This window comes from Loxodonta africana, chromosome 11, assembly GCF_030014295.1.
Source record: "Loxodonta africana isolate mLoxAfr1 chromosome 11, mLoxAfr1.hap2, whole genome shotgun sequence".
Classification (NCBI taxonomy): domain Eukaryota; kingdom Metazoa; phylum Chordata; class Mammalia; order Proboscidea; family Elephantidae; genus Loxodonta; species Loxodonta africana.
The window spans coordinates 77,178,115-77,199,503 of NC_087352.1; the positions used below are offsets into that span (position 1 = coordinate 77,178,115).

The window sequence follows — 21,389 nt, forward strand, 5'->3', positions numbered from 1 at the left end:
GGGAATAAATGAAATTTTAGGTCAGAATGTAGAAGGCCAGAAACGTATTTGCAGTTGGCATCAGAGAGAGGAGCTTCCAGAAGCCTTGAGTACCGCATGTTGCATAACCCTGGGGATGGCAAAGTCAGTTCACTACTGCTTCTTCTCCAGGCTTCACCCTCTTTCCATCACTTGCAGCTGGCTCTTGGAATGTTTTGGGAATGTATGTACAATGCCTACTGAACCTGCTCTTATTTAACGTTTACTATGAGCCTGGTTAAGAGTGACGGCTGCTAATCAAAAGATCTGCAGCTGGAATCCACCAGGTGCTCCTTGAAAACCCTAGGGGGCAGTTCCACTCTGTCATTTAGGGTCGCTATGAGTCAGAATCGACTCAACAGCAATGGGTTTGGTTTGCTTTTTTTGATGTGCCTGGAAACCCTATGGGGCAATTCTACTCTATTTCATAGGGCTGCTATGGGTCGAAATCAACTCCACGGCAGTTGGTTTTATGAATCTGGAAAGGAGCCCTGGTGGCAAGTGCTTGGCTGCTAAACAAAAAGGTTGGCAGTTCCAACTCACCAGTCACTCTGCAGGAAAAAGATGTGTCAGTCTGCTTCTGTAAAGATTTACAGCCTTGAAAACCCCGTGAAGGAAGTTCTACTCTGTCCTATAGGGATGCTGCGAGTTGGATTGGGTTTGGTCTGATGTGCCTGGAAACGAGCTAGGTACTGGCAACATAAATGCAGATAACATATGAACAAGGCACTATATGAATAGTAGTATAATCTAGCAGATGTCAGCAATGTGATATATTGTGTATAATGTTTGAACAAAGTACTGAGCATTTACAGATAAGGAAAAGCTAATCCTCTTTCAGGTGAGAAAGTTGACAGTAAAAACTTCAAACAGCAAGTGATTTTGAACTCCATCTTGAAAGATGAGTAGGAATTTATGAGAAAAATGATGGGATAAAAACATTCCAGGAGGGATACCACATAAGCAAAGGCATGGAGGTGAATAGATTGGCTTGAATAAGGCAAGGATACTTGGCAAAGGAAGCTGGTAAAAAGGAATACTCAGAAATGTGGAGGAAAGGGTTCAATTTCTGAACAACTTCAATTGTCATGTTAAGAAGTTTGGACTTCATGCCACCGATGGAGTAGAGCTGGGAGTCACTGGCAGTTTTTAAATGGGGAGTAAAGTGCTCAGGTCAGAGTTTTAGAAAAATTATTCAGCAGGAACGTGAATTGTTGCGGGTGAAGACTAGAGCCTGGCACCTAGGTAGGAGACTCCTGCCAAAATCCCACTGAGAAATTGTGGAAACCTGGAGTGGGCGTGAACATAGAGAGGAAGGGATGTGGCTAGGGAAGAGACCTTACCTGACAGAAGTAACTCTCCATGAAATTCATATTCAGACCTCCTTCTCTACATTCCCTCATAGAATTTCTTCTTAATGTTCCAGAATATTCTTGGCATATCTCAGGCCCTCCAGACGTTTTAACTCCACTCGTCACTTCAAATCCTGACGCTCTTTCTCCTCCTCCCAGATCTTGCATTTCTCTGGCACAGTACTCGTTTGTGTAAACTCCTAAAAGTGTTGATCAAATTAAATTTACTGTCTCTGGTATATTGTAAACAAAAATTAGTAGCTTATTTTAATGCATGCTTTCTTCATTTGGAAACCCTTGTGGTATAGTGGTTAAGTGCTACAGCTGTTAACCAAAAGCTTGGCAGTTTGAATCTGCCAGGCCCTCCTTGGAAACTCTATGGGGCAGTTCTAGGGGCAGTTCTACTCTGTCCTATAGGGTTGCTATGAGTCGGAATTGACTCGAGGGCAGTGGGTCTGGTTTTTTTTTCTTCTTCTTGTGCTTCAGTTAAGGACACATTTGTGAACAAAAAAAAAAAAAAAGAAAATGAAAATGACATACAAAGAAAGGAGATATAAATGTGATGTTGAGTTCAAAATGCTATTATTAATCAGTGTGTTAATTTGGTAAATATTTATGCAGAGGCTAACATGCTGCTCTGAGAGTGAGAAACTGCACAGAAGTGACAAAACCTATTCCTTAGAGAGTTTGATTTCAAATTGGTGGAAACTGGGAGAGAGGAAAAATATGCGGATTCTAAAAAAAAAAAATCAGAATACCTCAACTTATTATTATAAGCACTGAGCAGCTAGAAGAAGGCATGAACACCACTGGCACTCAGAGAAGAGGCCATTGGTATGGTGATGGGAAAGGTTTTCATGGAGAATCATGGATTTTCACTTGGATGTGGTGGGCGAGTTGAAGATGGTTACAATATTCAAAGTAGATGAGGTAAAATGATGACCCGACCTATGGAAGTGACATGGACAGGGAGAGTGATGAGAATGGGATAGGTGCCCTATGACCTTAATATTTTAAGAACTTTGAGTTTAGGGACAATCTGTTTTTTATACTTCTATGAGAATTTCTGGAGTCTCTGGGTGGTGCAAATGGGTAAGCACTTGGCTATTAGCTGAAAGGTTGATGGTTTGAATCTACCCAGAGGTTTCTTGGGAGAAAGTCTTGGTGATCTACTTCCAAAGGATCACAGCCATGGAAAACCCTAAGGAGTGTAGTTCTACTCTGAAACACATGAGGTCACCATGAGTTGTAATCAACTTAACAGTAACTGGTTTGGTTTTATTTTTTCCCTCCTGGTGCCTATCACAATGCTTTTATGGTGTAGATACTTAACAAAGGCTTGTGGACTGAATGAAGGGAAAATGAGTAAATAAATACTGGTGGATGTGATGATGTGTCAAGTCTTGACAGCTGATTGGGTGTCGATAACTAAGGAGATAGAAGAGTCAATGATGAGTTTTGCTTCTGAGGTGAGAGTATTTAACAAAAATATATACAACAGGAGGAGGACTATGTTTAAAGAAGAGCCTGCCCAATTCTTTAAATAATGTTCGGTTTTACCAGTTAAAGACAATCCTACATATGTTGCATTTTAAAGGGTTCAGTCATTAGAAAAATGATTACTAGTTTGAAAAAGAATACACCTTCTCCTCACTTATCAACTGTCTCATTATCCTACATTTCCCGTTTATGACAATAGGAAAAAAATCTACTCTCTGAGTATTTTGTGCATTAACAGTGTAAGTCTGCCAATAACAAACAATGAGGCACATGAGAGTAACATTGGCTTTGATGGTTAAGGTTATGTGTCACCTTGGCTGGGCCGTGATTCTCATTGGTTTGGTGGTGATGTAATGATTGTAATTTGGCAGTTATACAATGATGTAGTCATCTTCCATTTTGGGATCTGATGTGATCATCCTCTTTTGTCACATAATACTGATTTCACATAATGACCTGGTCTTTGGAACCTAACCATGTTGATAAGTGAGGAAAGGGTGTAAGAAAAAAGTAAAAGAATCAATACCATTTATTTTCCTTGAAAAAGGTAAGACAGTACAACTATTTTCAATGATATGAGAAGTTTTTTTTTTAAATTGTTCTTTTTATTAGAGTGGTAGTTATCCATTTATTGTGAAATTCTAATTGCTCCTTGGGTAATGCCCATGAATTGGCTTCAACTTCATTTTAAGGCAAGCTGTATTTGTACAGTCTTACCCATGCATATTAGTACACTCTTACCCTTGCACCCCTGTGCAAAGTCCAACTCCACAACAATCGCACAGCCTCTACTGAGAACTTTGACTTTTTGGTAGTGCTTCATTCACTTGTTTTAATTTTAGAAATTGGAGAAATCTTTTTTAGATCAACACGTATGCTGATGCAGAGAATTAATGCAATTATTTTCTTTGCCACATTAAGCAGCTACAGTTAGAGTGATTTTGGATTATTAAATGGAATAAGGAGGCAGATTCAAGCCTCAGTAAATGAGTACAGGCCTATTTTAATTGAAGTGTACTTTAATTCCAATTAGCATTTTTTTTTTTTTTTTGTAAATGACATTTGCTCTATTAGACAAAAAGCCTTGACCAAAACTGACTTATGGATACACTTAAGTACTTCTCTCCTATTTATAGAGGTCCCAATGAGGTCATACAAGAATAAAAATGATGGTAGGTTTTTCCTTATCATTTAATTTGAAAATTAGTTGCTTAAAAAAAAAATCATTGAAAAAATAATAAGGAATGTAAAGAGAGAACAGAGATCCTCGTTAGTCACTTGAGCTGTTAAAATGAAAAAACAAAAAAATTTTTTTTCTTACCTGTGTTGTCAACACATTCCATTATATTTGCATTATCAGGTAGTGGCTGTGGCACGCAGACGGCGGTGGTCAAGTCCTAAAAGATAGGGTATGTTTTCCCATTGGTAACAACTCTTTTCTTTCTATAGTCGTACATTTGGTTTGTTCTCGAATTGCCACAAATCGCCCAGAAGAATACTGTTTAGGAAACTTTTGAAATCCATTGAAAACCTGAACCTCATTTAGGAAGCTTTCCCTGGTTACTTTCATCTAATTTTGATGTGCTTTTGATTTCTCTTCATTTTCTCTATAAGCTATTCCAGAACAAAGAGCAGCATGGATGGTGAACCGATTGCTAACAGCTTGGTTCATGTGTACGACTGAGGTTAGGTGAGTACCCATGGGCATTTCTTACAGATTAGCACTTACTCTGAGTTCAGGCTGCGGTCCTTCAACCCCCCATGAATGAATTGCTCCATCTGAACATTCGGGAACAGGCTCAAAACCGGCTCTGTCACCAGCGGCACCTCCGCAATCACAATAGGTCAGCAAAAATGGAACCACTGAAGGTGGAAGGATTGGAGTACCAGAGTTAGCAGTGGGCCCATATTAACACGATAACCTTTTTTTTTTTTTCTCAGAGCTACATTAAATTTGAATTCCTAACTCCATTTGATTCTACAATTATGAAAGTTTTAGAAAGCAAACTTAATAATGATTAGACACCAAAATAAATGTGAGCTTCAGTAGACTAGTCCGTAATCAATTTTAATTTGGTATATTCAAATTGGAGCCATGGTGGCTCAATGGTTAAACTCTCAGCTGCTAACCTAAAGGCTGGTGGTTTGAATCACCCACTGGGTGCAAAGGAGAAAGACCTGGCAATCTTCGTTCGTAAAGATTATAACCAAGAAAACCCTATGGGGCAGTTCTGCTCTGTCGATGAGTCAAAAATCTACCCAGTGGCACACTTACCAACAATGACAATATTCAAATTACAAATAGTAATATGCTATTTGAACAGATAAGTCTTTTTCCCTGCCATGAACCAGGAAAAGATTAAAGGAGAGAAGAAAGCTGGAGAGGCCAAGCGATTAATTTGGATCTTTGTGTTCCCACCGCCTGACTTTCATTTATGCTCTACCTTTCCTTTCTTCATTTCAGCTGTATAATCTTATTCATAGTACATGCAATTATTCTCTATGAAGCTGTTATTTTTCTCCACACAGATATCATTTCTTTGCACGAACAGGGAATATCACACTGCTTAACTGAGTTCTTTATTGTTTTGTGCAAATTTTCAGTCTCTAGCTTCTTTCTCTTTCTCTCCTTGTACATAAATATATATACATGTGTTTTTTTCTTTTTAAGGAGTCCTGGTGGTGCTCCTTAAAATATGAACTTGGTAAATGGTTTTGAATGAATGGATTGAAAAAAGAAAGGATTTGTAAACAAAAGAAATGAAGAAGGAAGTAAGAAAAAAATAGGAAGTGGCATAGGGTGGAAGGAAGATAGTAAGACTAGAAATAAGGGAGAAAGGGAGAGAGAAGAAAAGGACCCCATGTATTTTGCTTCCTTGAAAATCTAGGCTGAGGGAAAACTTTAAATCTAGAAATGTTTGATTCTAATTTGGCTCTCTATATATGCATATACTTTTATTAATCACACTATACAAAGGTAGCCCGTCACCAATATAAAGAACAAACCCAAAGGGAAAGTCTTGTATCATTCACAGTAGAGATAATCAGCACCTGAGTAATTAAGTTACTTTTATAGAAGACTAAATTTTAAAGTTTTAAAAATTTGACTAATAATTAATAAGGCTAATAAATTGAAATTAGAAAATTATCTCTTCTTATATGTATTTTATGTAGTATTCCGAAAATTTGACAGCATTTTTTGTATTTTTCTGGCTTTGATTCATTTTGATAAGAATGCCTTTTTTTTTTTTTAAATAAAAAAAAAAAACCTTTTCCCTCTGTCATAGATATTTGTGGTCATTATTTCAATTTATTATGAGCCCATAAGAATGAATTCGTATTACTCCATCTAATTTTTTTTCTGTTTCTTGAAATATATTTTAAAATATGAAAAAAGGGCCTTAACTTTAAGCTGTGTTATTTGCTTGTCTTGGTGGTTTGGATGTATTCAATTTTCATCAAAAAGATCAAAAGGGTGAAAACATTATTTAAAATCAGAGAAAATTCCAGTTTACTAATAAATTTAGTGAAAAATATAACTTTCATGACTGTTCATGTATTAAAAGAAGTTAGAAAAAATATTTCACATGCAAGCACTCTGGCTTTGAGTATCTTTGTGTGTGGGTTTTAATTACATTATCTCTGTAGTATCCTCTGATACTAGGATTTTAAACTTGAAAATGGGCTCTCCATGAGTTGGAGTTGGCTCGATGCAACTTCTTTTTTTTTTTTTTTTACTTTGATTTAATTATAATGTGGAGATTTTAATCTTTGCGCTTATTTTCAGGACTCCCCTCCTCATTCTTCAGAGTCTGTGGCATAGGCTAGGGCCTCTATCCAAAAAACCCAACCTGTTGGCTCAGGGCAGTTCTAACTCACAGCAACCCCATGGGTTATAAAGTAGAACTGCTCCATCAAGTTTTCTTGGGTTGTAATCTTTATGGAAGCAGATCTCCAGGCCTTTCTTTTGGCGCACTACTTGGTGGCTTTGAATTGCCAACCCTTGGATTAGTAGTCAAGAACAAACCGTTTGTGCCCCCCCAGGCATCTGTAGGTCCACTCTAGTGAGCATAAAATGTGCTAAATGAGTCTATGTGTGGTATTTCTTTTTCACCATCAAAGCAGTGTTGTGAGGTAAGTATTATTTCATAGATGACAAAACTGAGGCTCATAAAGGTTAAGTAACCTTTTGGAAAACTCAGTTAAGTTTAGAAGCTGATGTTAAGTCCCAGCTCATTTGATTCTCCTTTCATTAAGTTATACAGTCTTAAAAAAAAAAAAGCATAGCATAAATTCTCTTCGTAATCCAGCCCCCAGCTATCTTTCTAGTCTCGTCTTTCACTACACTGCCTTTATTTCTTCCACATTCAAGTCCTTTCTTTCAATACTTTGCTCTCTCGCTCTTCTGTGTTTTGCCTTTTTTTTTTTTTTCTTCCTTGTATGTGTTCCCCTTCTTTTGTCCATCAGGCTAAACTCACATTCATCTGTTAAAATCCAGCTCAGAATTTACTTTCTCTGTATAGCCTTTCCTGACTGTTTGAATCATTTCCAATTGTCCATTTTTCTCAAGAAGCAATTTGAGTCGGCCTCTGTTACGGCACTTTCCCATTCTACTGAGATTGACTGCAAACAAGTGTTGATCCTCCACTGGCCTATAAGGGCTCGAGAAGTCTGACTTTTTTTGTAAGCCCAGTGCCAAGCACAGAAATTTGTTGGTAACTACATGAAAGCAGAATTTGTAAAATACACTTTTTCAAAGGATTTGAAAACTTATCTCCTCACCCACCATTTTTTTTTTTTTTTTTGCACATATAAACAGGATTGTTAAAGTACTTACAGCCTAAGAGCAAGAATCCCAAGATGAGTAGCCCAATGCCAGCAGGACCGAAATGTACATTATCAATAGGATTTCTAAGTGGATTGATACTTGGTGTGTGCCCGTTTTCTCTGTCGGATGGACTCGTGGTGTCATAGTTTGTGGGAGTATACCGTACACCTGTGCCCGAATCAGTACCACCTCCAGTACTACTTCCAGTACTTGTAGTGGTACTGGTGCCACCAGATCCTCCCCAGTCAGAACCTTCAAGTACGATAATAATTGTGCCAGTGCAAGTTCTCTGAGAAGCATCTGTAACAAATTTCAAAATGGAAGAAATGTTTTATACATTTAGTTGAACAACACAGAGCTATTTTCCTTTTGCCTCCATACTATTTTAACGTCTTTATTTCCACCAATTCAGCAACTTCCCAGATTGTCCCTTGCCTGTAGTTCAATTTTTTAAATCAAACTGCTATGAATATCGGAGCTCCTGAAAAGCTGTCTCATGTGATGAGAAGCCCAAACGGTAAGTGTCACGCTGTATTTTGAGCAGCAGTGTCTTCTGAATACAGTGAAGTCATTTTCAGACACTTGGTAACTTGCCCACTTCTCTGTACATTGACTGCCCACTTCTCTGTAGATTTTCCTTGATGTTTTATTCTTTCATTTTCGATTGCTGTTTTACTCTGCTCCGTCTTCAGTTCTTGTTTATCTCTTTCCTTCTACGGGACTGACAGAATCAACAGGACCAACAGGGGCATGGCGGGTCATTTCTATAAAAACCTCCTAGTGATGCAACTAGCATACCCCCAAACTCAAACCAGCAATTTGAATAACTCATAGGAGAGGGAATTGGCTTTTTTGGTGGTGGTGGTGGGGGGGACCTTATTGCAATAAGAACTCAAAGCATTTTTGTTTCACAAGCAGATTTCCCAAATTTGCTTTCTACCTTGTCCTTCAAAGTTCTCGTACATTAATGTTTTTGTTGACTAATTTAAACACAGAGGGAGGTGTATTTGTTATATCTTACAACCTAATTGCATTACACTTTCTGCTTGTTTTATCTAACCAAGCAAGCAACCAACCAAAAACCAACCAACCAAACAACCAACCAACCAACCAACCAACCAACCAACCAACCAACCAACCAACCAACCAACCAGTATTTCAAAAGTAGACTGATTTTGAGTACATCCTATACAAAAGGTAGCACATCAAAATACATCTAAATTTAGATAAGTGGGTGCCTGGGGCGAGGGCGGGGCTGTGGTATTGACTGCAAAAGGGCACAAGGGAGCTCTTTGGAGTGATGAAAATGTTCCGTATCTTCTTTTGGTGGAATATTCAAAATTCACCAAGCTGGACACTTAAAAAATGAGTTTTTTTTTTTTTTTCTGGTATGTGAATTATACCTCAGAATAGAATAGGAAACACATTTGAGTCTATATTTGTGCCTTTATCATCTTGTAGTAAGATGGTGACCATGATAAGCTAACACGTAATCACGTCTTCTACAATTTAGATGAATTTAACAAAAAATTACTATATATGGAGAAGTGATAAAGAGATATATTTAGATGAGAAAAATTACTCAGACTGATATTAAAAACACATTGCTACAGTCATTCACCCTAGATAAAGTAAGTCACATTCCACATGTTATTTAAATGAACACTAAGCTACTTGCATTTATATTTTTCATTCAGGTTCCCCAAATGTTTTCTCTTAAATTGCCATGATGGGGATTCATTCTTCACATCTACACTATTTTCTTTCAAAAGCATTTGAATATTTGATAATCCACAATTAGGAACTCTTCACTGCAGAAGAATCATAATACTGAGAGCTCAAGGTGTGATTTTTTTTTTTTTACTTCTTCAGAGATGAGGCTTCCAAAATCTAGCGTCTGTTATCGTAAAGTTTGTTTGCCAAGACACACTGTTAAGCTAGAAATTTGTCACGACTCTGAGGCTCCAGTTGAACTTTTGTAGACATAATAATGCTTAGTTATAGTGCAGGAATGACCTTGATAGGAACATTATCTTATCTGTAATCTACGTGCAATTATTATTTTTTATGCAGTTATTTTTATGTGATTATTTCTGAACCAATTTAAGAAAAAATTCATGACAACTTTTTTTGGAGAGACTATCTTCAATTGTTTTGAGCCAGGTAGATGGTTTTTGTAACATTTTAAGTACTCAAATCTTTTAAATATTAGGCAATTCTTATCAACAAAGATGTTTCCTGGAAAAATCATCATATCACTTTTGAAAGGAAATGTGAGTAATTTTTTTTCCCCAAGTATACACTCTGGCGGCGTAGTGGTTAAGTGCTACAGCTGCTAACCAAAGGATCAGCAGTTTGAATCTGCCAGGTGCTCCTTGGAAACTCTATGGGGCAGTTCTACTCTGTCCTATAGGGTCGCTATGAGTTGGAATTGACTCGACGGCACTGGGTTTGGTTTTTTTGGTTTATACGCTCTGCTACTTTTGTCTATAAACTCAGGTAATCTAGAGCTACCTTTTGCCCAACTAGAAGGGAAGAGAACTAAAAAATATTATGCACGTACTGTGGCACTTTAAATGTATCATAGCATTTAATTTTCACAAGAACTTTCTAAATTATTATTATAATCAACCTTACAACTATTACTAGTAATATGGTTTATTGGATTTTTTTTTTTTTTGGCAACTTAAGTTTTTTTTTTTTTTAAGTAGGTGGATATTATACATAATTTGAAAAGTAAAGAATTATAGAAAGAAGCCAAGCAGAAACAGAAAAGCAAAACCAACTTCACACAGTAGCACTACTCAGGGACAACCCTTACTGATATTGTTAAGTATTATTTCTTGGCCTTATTTATAAAGCCCAAGATTTGCTTATTTATTTGTGTTAAAATGGATGTGATCATATAGTTCTTTCCATTTTATATGTACACTAATAGCATTCTTTTATGTTTTAATAAACTTTTCATTAGCATAGTTTCTGAAGGCTGCCTCATTTTCTATCAAGTATACTATGGTTTACATTACTCAAACCCAAAATTAAAACTGCTGCTGTTGAGTTGATTCTGACTCATAATGACTGTACAGGACAGACTAGAACTGCCCCGTAGGGATTCCAGGGAGCAACTGGTGGATTCGAACTGCTGACCTTTTGATTAGCAGCTATAGCTTTTAACCACTGGGCCGCCAGGGCTCTAACATTACCCAGTTATCTATTATCAATTTTGCTTTCAATATTTAATTATTAAAGACAGTGTTGTAAATAACGTCTTTGTGCATTGAGCTTTATATATTTATGACTTTTTCCTAAGGATGTATTACAAGAAGTGGAATTACTGGGTAGAAATACATAAATAATTTTGTTCAAAGTAATTGTTTTTAATTCTATTTTTAAAGATGTGAGCTCTATTATCTGACTTTGTCTAGTGGTGTAGTCCTAGAACCTAGCACATAGGATGACATTTGGCTAGGACTCAATATATAGCTTCGGAAAAAATCAATAAAAACATCCTAGAATTGTGTAACAGAGATCATGTCTAATATTTATCAGCAAAAGATTGCATTTTTTGATGACAAAAGGAATGCTTTCTGTTTGCTGTAGGCCTAACAGTTGTGTAAATGAAGGCTCCAGCTCCCTCTTTTTGTGTTCATTTAAGCTTAATGTTGTGTGTAAGAAAAGGAGAAAGCTGATAACTACCTAAGATAATTTCAGCACTGAATCAGAACAACCTTTATCTATGGATTCAATCAACATTTCTATTTGTAATATACATTTTAAAAACTACATTTTTTTGACTGATTCTATAATTTGGTGAAAATCCTAAATTGTTGAATGACTTTAAAGAAATGCTATTTTACTTTTTAATCTGTAATGTAAGTGGAAACTGGCAACCTCATTTTAGGACAGGGCAACATAGAAAGAGAAAAACATAAGGAGGAAGAAAGGGAGGGAAAGAGAAGAGGAAGTGAAGTAGCAAATATTACTTAATAGAATTTGTGTTGGGAAAATTTCCTATTTTAGTGAGTAAAACCAAAACTGGTTGCCGAGTCTATTCCTACTCACAGCAACACTATAGGATGGAGCAGAACTGCCCCATAGGATTTCCAAGGCTATAATCTTTTAGGGAAGCAGACTGCCGCATCTTTCTACTGGAAGTGACTGGTGGGTTCCAACTACCAACCTTTCAGTTAGCAGCCGAGCACTTAAACACTGCACCTCCAGGGCATTTCTTTAGTGAATAATAATAAAAAAAAAAGATGGGTCTAATTTAATTTTGGTGGTTTTGAAAAGTAATTTAAACATGCTACTTTTAAATTTTTTACTTGAACTTGTACATCAGATTTCTAAAAAATTATGTAAAGGTAAGTAAGCTTGACTTCTGAGCCAATTAGCACAAAATGTACATTGTTGTTGTTAGGTACTGTCAAGTCGATTCCGACTCATAGTGACCTATGTACAATGGAAAGAAACACCGTCCAGTCCTGTGCTGATTATAATTTTAAAACATAATTTAAAAATTTCAACTGCTGATGTTAATAAGAGCTAACATTTGTTGAATGCCAGCATTCTCCTAAGTGCTTTACAGGTCATAATTCCTATTGTTTCTTGTTACAGAAGAGAAGACTGAGGCATAGATGTATTAAACAACTTCTCTAACATCCCATAGCTAGTAAGTGATGGTACAAGATACCAATCCAGTCTTATCCCAGAACTCTTGATCTTAGCCACTAAATTATACTGTCTCTCATGATATTAAAGATCTGATACTACAATGCCCAATATGGCAACTTTTTTTTTTTTTGAAAAAAGTTATTTCACTGAAACACTAATAAAAAAACTAAAATAATTAAAAAAAACTTAATACTTAGTGTATATATAGCTTCTTCTAGAGGAGAAAAAAGTTACATTGATGTCTTACCATCTATAGATAGAATTGTTCCTTGGTATTTTCCCCCAAGCATATCATATTGTTCCCTGGTAACTTGATTTACCAAAGTAATTGCACCTGTTCTTGAATTAACAGCTAGCAGGTTGCCTGGATTAGTTCCCATTACATATCTGTATTTTAAAGAAAACAATGCAAATTAATGTCAGCTACCTAAAAAAAAAAAAATTTCAATTATAAAATGTATTTTTTCAATCAGTATTTGTAACCCTTGGGTATAGTTTTCAATTATTAGAGACATTTTTTTCCCAGGGTCATTTAGAGGTTGATAACAACTTAAATGTAAGAAAACAGAACTACTGGGCAGCCGTTTCTGATAGAATGTCTTTTTATGCCCACTTGGGTGTCAGAATAATCCTCTGATGCTTTTAGTCTTATTTTCCTCTGATTTCGGTAGCATCAGAACTACGCTGGAAGACCAGACCCTGGGAGTTCCTGGGTTGCTGCTAATTCTATCTATTCTCTTACCAAACAAGTTACTTCTTCATCATCTTGCCTTTCACGCCTCCCTGTTTCCACTCCCCCTGGCCACATACACACCAACTTTACAGGACTGCTTTAAAATCCCAAACCGTGCCTCTATACTCTTCTCTTTCTCTATTCTCTTTTCCTCCTCATCTTTGACTTTTTTGTTTTCCTTCTCACTCGCATATGTGTTAAACAAACACTCGTTAGACAACGCTTCTATCTCAGGCACTGTGCTAAGCTCAAGGAATGAAACTTGGGCCACTCTATGAGCTCACACCTGAGGGGTACATATCAGCTGCTCAGTAATGGTGGTACAGGGTGATAAGAGCTATAATAGAAGTATTACACGGTGCAGCTGTTATTCTTGATCACAAGCACACGTGGAAACACATGTACACATACACATGCGTTTTCACGATCAATTAAAAATCTTTGCACATAGAGAGTTTTAAAGTTATGTAATATCGTTTCTCCTTAATATAACTAATTTTCATATAGAGCAATATTAAGTGGAATTAAAGTGAAGAAAGACACTGAAGTAATCTAACAAAATTTAATTGATTCCAAGCTAGGCAAATTTGCAGTGGGAAATCCTGTAAAACATTCCAGGCAGAATAACCATGGCGTGTGGTAATCAGCAAAGTGAGCAATAAAATATTTAAAACCCAGGAGTGTCAAAACTTTCAAGGTGCAGTATTTTCACATTTTACATCTTTACAGCTTTATACCTTTATGTTGTACATCTTAAATCTTGCACACAGTTTTGTTTTCTTCATTTAAACACTAAACTAAATAATAAATAATTCCATAGTTAGTACTTTTTACAATTAAACTACAGTTTCAAAAATAATGAGAAGTATTTTAATTTAGATACTTAACATTTCTAAAAAGAACATATGTATTTAAGTTCAATATTTGATGAAAATTAGTTAGAAGACGTCAGCCTTACCTGACAGTTGTTGAAGGCAGGCCTGTGTCCAGGTCAGTGGCTACGAAGTCTCCCACTCTATAATTGGCTCCCATTTTACTATTTACAACATACGTCTTGGAGCCTGGACGGAACACTGGACCTTCTATTACATTTTCCACCGTCACCGAGACTGCAGTTGCCGTGACTTTATACTGAGACATAACCGAATGATGGAATTCGGCTTTGTTTCTGACAGCAATACTTAGTTGCACATTCTGCATCGCTTCATAATCCAGGGGCTGGAAAGTAAAGAGTGAAGTACTTTTATAATAAGAAGTAAAACACTCCAGAGAAAGAGAAGTTCTTGGAAAATGGTAAAAAAAAAAAAAAAAATTCGTACTTCCTCTTTCTTTAATTAAATGTAAATCCTTAGAAGCAGACAATCTGTTCTTATTTTATCTTTAATTCAATATGAAACAAAACAAAAAACCAAACCCACTGCCATCACGTTGATTCCGGCTCGTAGCGACCCTATAGAAGAGAATAGAACTGCCCCGTTGGCTTTCCAAGGAGCAGCTGGTGGATTGGAACTGCTGACCTTTTGGTTAGCAGCCGAGCTCTTGACCACTGCACCACCAGAGCCCCAACTGAGGGCGGAATGGATAAATAATTTTCTAACGTAACATAGCCGTTTGGGGTGAAGTGCAATATGACCTAGGTTCCCCAGTTGGAATTGCAGATGGTATTGTGGAAAGAATGTGAACTTCACAGCTAGAGAAACCTAGGTTTGGATGTCAGTTATACCACTTAACTAGCTGTAAAACCTTGAGCTGGTTATGTACTCTCTCTGAGCCTCGATGTCCTTATTTTCAATATGGCCATGGTATTTTATAACCTAGTTTGCAGGAATGTTGTGAGGGATAGGTTAAGGCATCTGTACCGCCTTAGCAAATGGAAGCTTCAGGCACAGTGGCACTTTATGAAGACAGATGAGCTGGAATCGACTCAGACAGCCAATGAGTCAAATGAACACACATTCCTATGGAGACAGGAGTCCTCAGGAATCTGTTTCCCAGGGCTGTTCTGAAGGAAGGAAATCGCTTAAGAGGGATTACATTTTACCATGAAAATGTATATTGCATAGGCCAGATACAATCCATGCACAGTTATTGCAGGTTAAAAAAAAAAAAGCTAATCTGCAAGTCTTGCTGCACAGGTTGAAACCTTCACTATCAGCTCCCTAGATGTCGGACATTTTTCTCACATCTCAGAGGAAATTCCCCGTCAGGTAAATGTGGTGGGTCATTAACAGAGGGTCAACGCAGGAGAACTCTATTGACTGGGACCGAAATTCTGGTCAGCTGCCACATTGAGATGGGAATGGGATAAGCCAAAATTATAGTAATTTAATCTTAATTTTATAAAAACACAATGGAGTAATAAACTTTTAATGGACATGATGAATATTCTTGGTGCATAATAATTGACCTACAGTGTTGACATGGACACATTTTTAAAGCTTCTGTAAATCTGCTTTTGATAAAGGATTCTTAAAACATTTAAAACAAAACTTTAGAATTAATTATAATTTCTTTGTTGTAAGCATAAAATCAGATTCTTGTTCAAAAACGCTTTCAATTTATTTGATCTTTTGTGGAGTACTGTACTGACAGAAAAGAATTTTAAGTTCAAGTCCAATGCTTGTTTTCCTGAAATTATTCGTATGTATAAAAGGCTCTATAAAAAAAGCTCTGCATAGGGCATCATTTTAAAGCACAGTTCATTCTTATTCTTTCGCTGACTCAAGTTTCTGCAATATTAACATCATCTTTTTTTAAACTTAACATTTCAAAAAAAGACCAAGAAAGCAGAAGATTCAGGAGAATTATATCATACCTTAACAACCTTTAAAGTTCCCACATTGGTTCTTTCATTCATTTCGATTTCAAACCAATTTCCCTCATTTCCAGAGACAAAAAAAATTACTGCTATCCAGTTATCTGAGTACTCCTCATCCAAATCAATTACTGTAATCTGGAGTAGGTCTGAATATAGAGCATTTTCTTGGATACTTATGGAATACTGAAATGAGAAGTAAAAAATCTCAATGTAAACTGTGCGAGTGAGAGAAGAACTATACTAGACTTACAGTAGAATGTTTATAGTTACTCATTATTTAAAAAAGAGATTGGTGTTTATAGTCTCATTTTCATTGTTCAAACCATTCCCCCCCTAAAAGCATTATATAAACTAACACAGGTAGATGAATGTGTCTATATTTGGACTGTATGTGATTAAAGATACATCTGAAAATAGAATTGTTTGTATGAATGTGACGAATTTAAAGTTATTCATTTCAGGGACAGATACTTACAGAAGACTGTTGCATGTATGGGATGTTATCATTGACGTCGAGTATTTTAATGCTGCATTCACACTCTGCTGATACACCGTCTATCCCTCCATCTCTGTCTGAACCTCTTACAGCAAGAGAATACTGGCTATATTGCTAAAAATACACAGAAAAGCAATATCAAAGTCGGTGTAGACAGTCCTTACTCTGTCTCGTACAAAGTCCTTTAAAAACGTTGCTGAATATTGACAAAAGTCTATGATGGCGATTCGATTCAGCTAACACGGAATACTGAAAATCCACAAATCCCACGTGATTCGATACTGAATGTTCTACTTCCATGCCCAACAATGCTCATCCAGCTTCCTATAAAAGAAGCAGCACTTTTTAAAGACCTCATCCCTTTACTCATAATGATATGTCCAGGAATTGAAAAAGTTTACAAGGAATGAAATGGACCAGAAAGATCAGAAGGGGAGGGAGGATGAACAGAATTGTAAGGGATTCGTAGAGACATCTTGAGGTCTCTCGGTGGACCCCAGGTTAAGAATATCTGCTCGGGTGGCTTCAAAGTGACTGCAGGTCTCTTTACTTCTGACATCCCTTTCTTTCTCAGAGCTCTTCACCACTGAAGCCTTTGTGACATTTAAGGAAACCCATTGGACTCTTTAAGAAACTTTGAGGAAGAAAAAGCTAAGTAGTTAATTTTTTCTGATGATAATTTTTAAACAAGTAAAAATGTGATTTAAGTTTAGAAACGGATGGCATTTGATTTGGATTATTAAATAGTGTTAAAAATAACGTTGATATATCCTAAACCTAGGCGTCATTAGCAGTGAGTTTGTCATTTTTAAATAACTATGATAATTAAATTAAAATTTAGTTGAGTATAAATTCGTACACAGTAGTTCCTTGCTTATCTAATGTACCTGAAGTGCATACATGCCAGCTACATTTTATTTAAAGGCGATATTTAAAAAAAAAAAAAATAGAAAAGATACATTAAATTAAATGATGGAACTCTTGGCATAATAGAAACCATGTAATGCTGGTTCTAATCTGATAGTCACCACTAGCTATTTTCTTATTTATAAATGAAAAGATGGCACAGGATGTTATTTCATTTCTGTCTATCATTCTGGTCCTTGATTCTTTTCCCAAAGTCTTCAGTGGACTGTTCATAGGTATTACACGGGAATTAAAAAAAAAAAAAAGTTAATAAAAGAGCTTAGAATATGCTGGGTTGAATAAAGATGAGCAAATTTCTTAGCCTGTAGAAGTTCTTGGGGCCTCTACCACGCTCATATTGTGACTTGCCAAGATGGGGCTACAACATCAAGTGTTTCTTAAACTTATTTCATGATAGACATTTTTTGTGAAAGATGGAGCTTCTCATTTTAAAATAATATTTTGCGTTTTCCATGAAAGTTTACACAGCAGGTTAGGTTCCCATTTGACAATTTCAACACAAATTGCAAATGGAGCTTCTTGAGGTTAATGCTGAATTATTACATTTTACTGTTTAAAAGTAGTAATATATTTTGATCATTGAAATTCCATCTACCTCATGCATATTTTACGTACTCTCAGAATATAGTTTTCTTAAATTGAGGTAAACCCTAAGTAAGATTAAATGGAAAATAACTGCATGAAATGTACTTAAATTCTCATTTTTACATTTAAGCTTATTTCTTATGTCATTACCATTATGTGGAAAGATTATATATCTAAAATTAAAATATATTCATTCTTTCTCATTTTCTCTTAGTCACTGTTATTAGAATCAGTTCCTTTGAAACAAAACAACCGTGCAAAGAAAAAAAAAGATACCTCTCTGTCTAGAAAGTTATTCATTGTTCGAATTTCTCCAGTGTATCTGTTGATAATAAACATTGGTGAATCAGAAGGTTCCTGTCTTATGATCTTGAAGGCTATTTTTGAGTTCAAATTATTTGGTTCATCTGCATCAGTAGCGTTGAGTATCATCACCAGTGTGTCTAGAAATCAAAGAAAACAGAGTGAAAATCGACAGTTTACCTTTGTCATAGCATATCACCTTGCCAACAGGTTTTAGGGTTAGCTGGTCTACATAGGGTGCACTTTAGCAGCTTTCCTCTCTGCTCCTCCAACACGTCAATATCTTACCTCCTTTCTATACTTTTGCTTTGATAAAGATATCACATTTTACCAGGAATCTAGACATTACTGATAGTTGAGGAACAAAGGAAAAGTACTATTCTGGCTTTCAATTTCTTGTCCTAATACAATTTATCTTCTTCCTTCCCACTGCTGTGGTGAAATTAAATATTAAGACAGGACAACTCTTTCCCAGGTAGGTAGGTAGAAGGTGCTAAACCTTAGCCTTGGTTTCTACATGTGTAAAGGTACCAGCCTCACTGAGTTCACGTGAGAATTAAACAGCTTAACAAGGTGATATACTATTACATACAGTGTCTATATTGAAGACTGCATGCTTAATAAATAAACCAAGCCAAACCGAACCCATTGCTGTCAAGTCACTTCTGACTCATAGCGGCCCTATAAATAGTGTATATTATTACTTTTCTATTTTGCTTGGTCCTTAGTAAAGGGCTAGGTTACTTTTGTAGCTACATACCTTTTTGCCTCTCATATTTGATGAAGGACACTGGAGAACATGAAAAGCTTCTAGTGTTCATAAACTAGAGTACTTCTCTACACTGAACCCTTTTTAAGCCTAATTGTCCTTTCTGTAGTTGCAAATGAACCAGGGCCTATTTACTCATTTCTGTGTCTGTATTCATTTCACCATTTTTTTGTATGTGCACTAGGTAATTAATTAATTATGATACATTCATATAATGAAGTGCAATACAAACTTAAAGTGAATGAAGAAATTCCTATATAGTATAAGGAAATATGTTCAAAATATATTTAAAAAAAATGTTGTGGAATAGTACATAAAAGATGATCCCACTTATGTCCAAATCATGTTTATATATGTTTATATGAAGAATAGTATTAGGGAGAACAGAGAATGGATACCCATTTCCTTTACTTCCCATATTGTGTGAATTTTTACAAGTATTTTAATAACTTTTTTTAAAGTTCAAGAAATTGGTACAATGTTTTAAGGAGTAAAAGTAAAATGCAAGGAGTTTTCAAATTTACAAGAAATTGCACTTAAAGGTTAAAAGAAATGATAGCAAGTTGAGGTTTTGGATTCATATTAGAAACCATCTCCACCGTTTTAAATGTATTTAGTGAAATCTGCTCTGGTGTTTTAGGCAGTTAATATACTGCCTAATGTATTACACTAACTGCCTATAGGTAGTTAGTATAGTATATTAGGCAGTTAGTATAGTACAGTATACTAACTGCCCCTCCTAAGTGACAATATTTATCAGTTAAAATGGTGTCATTTATAGTAGTCCATAGATGGCAGTCACTGTGAGTCAGAATCGACCTGATGGCGGCAGCTTTGGTTGTGGGTAGAAGGCAATTGTACCATCAGGTTGTCAAAGCCCTTGCAGGTAAATGCTTTAGTCATGTAGGTTTTCAGGTGGTCCTCAACTAGCAACACTTGAGAGACTATCAGCTTGAAATATGTACTATGAACTAAACAGGATTTGGTTTATAATGCATTCTGAATACAAAAAATCAGTGACTTGAATGAAAAGCAAATAAAACCTATATTTATTAAATTATATATAAATCAAAATGAAACAAACCGTTGCTGTAGAGTTGATTCCGACCCTGTAGGACAGAGTAGAACTGCCCCATAGTATTCTCAAGGCTGTAATCTTTAGGGAAGCAGACTGCCACATCTTTATTCCCCAGAGCGGCTGGTGGGTTCAAACCTCCGGCCTTTCAGTTAGCAGCAGAGTGCTGAACCGCTGTACCAGGGGAGAAAATCTTGTATTGCATTTACTTGTTTTCAACAAAAGCTCTTGGAGATTATGGCCACGAAATAGGTTGGTTGGAAGTGATCTCGACGAATAACGTGAAGTAGTTAAATTAAAACCAAAACAACAGTATTAACAAAAGTGGATGGGATTGCTCTTCCGAACAGTCAGGTTGGGAGGCTGAATTCTCAGCCTGATGGCGCTGTCATTGCTGTGCAAAATACTCTTGGAATTTCTCATTAGGAATTGCCTACAGAGCTAGTGTGTGAGTGACATGAGAAAATCCTCCTCGCTACTTGTCTCTTGTGTATGACAGATTGGAGCTGCTACCATAAATCCAGAGAGGGCCATTCTGAGTTTATGATTTTTCAAGAATAGATTCAAAGGCATATAAATATAGACACGGAACACACTTACAATGAAAAAAGGAGTGACCTCTCGGTCAACTACGGATGCTCTGCATGCTTTCCCATAGCTTCTCTTTTACATTCATGATGTGGTACCTTGACATAGTGTAGCCTGCAGCTGCCTGGCTGTTAAGAGTGATCTGGAAGCCAACATACCCTTGTTTACTTAATAAAGTGGATTACTTACTTGCATTGGAATTTTCTTCTATTTGTCCTACAAACGTAGACATAGAAAATATAGGAGGATTGTCATTTATATCCAGAACCCTGACTCTGAGCTCAAGAGGCCTCTCTAAATCTTGGCCCAGGGAATTCAGAGCCCTACAATAGATCTAGGAGAGAAAAGAGAAATAATTATACAGTGCAACACATATTTATTCCCACTTTATGCATTATGCTGGACACAGTGGGAAACTGAAGGGATAGTTAGACATAATTCCTACTGGAAGATATGCATAAGCAGTGCTTATAATCAATAAGGAGGAGCAAACACTAACACAAAACAATTTGAGAAAAGGTAACATGGTAAGTTCTATAAAGGAAGACAAAAAGAATATTATGATTTCATAGGAGGATATAATGACTGAAATAGATCTTGAAGGAGAATTTCAACAAGTGGAGCTGGGAATTGATAGAATGTTCCAACTAAAGGGATTCATGTGAGGAAAGAAACAGAGTGATGAAAAGGTAGTGTTCGAAGTTAAAAATTGTGGCTGTTGGGAGG

The 21,389-nt window shown here is 36.3% G+C and overlaps 1 protein-coding gene across 1 annotated transcript in view; it reads right to left on the reverse strand.

The window, feature by feature from the left end:
* The window catches only part of DSG1 (desmoglein 1), a 40,958-nt gene that overhangs the window by 8,281 nt on the left and 11,288 nt on the right, over window positions 1-21,389 (reverse strand). Inside the window, exons 7-16 of the mRNA XM_064293219.1 lie at window positions 20,853-20,997; window positions 18,205-18,371; window positions 16,396-16,530; window positions 15,918-16,103; window positions 14,061-14,320; window positions 12,617-12,756; window positions 7,708-7,998; window positions 4,600-4,733; window positions 4,192-4,267; window positions 1,362-1,570 (exon numbers count right to left, since the gene is read on the reverse strand). Of these exons, the coding sequence (XP_064149289.1) occupies window positions 1,362-1,570; window positions 4,192-4,267; window positions 4,600-4,733; window positions 7,708-7,998; window positions 12,617-12,756; window positions 14,061-14,320; window positions 15,918-16,103; window positions 16,396-16,530; window positions 18,205-18,371; window positions 20,853-20,997 (1,743 nt within the window). The remainder of the gene's footprint in view (window positions 1-1,361; window positions 1,571-4,191; window positions 4,268-4,599; window positions 4,734-7,707; window positions 7,999-12,616; window positions 12,757-14,060; window positions 14,321-15,917; window positions 16,104-16,395; window positions 16,531-18,204; window positions 18,372-20,852; window positions 20,998-21,389) is intronic.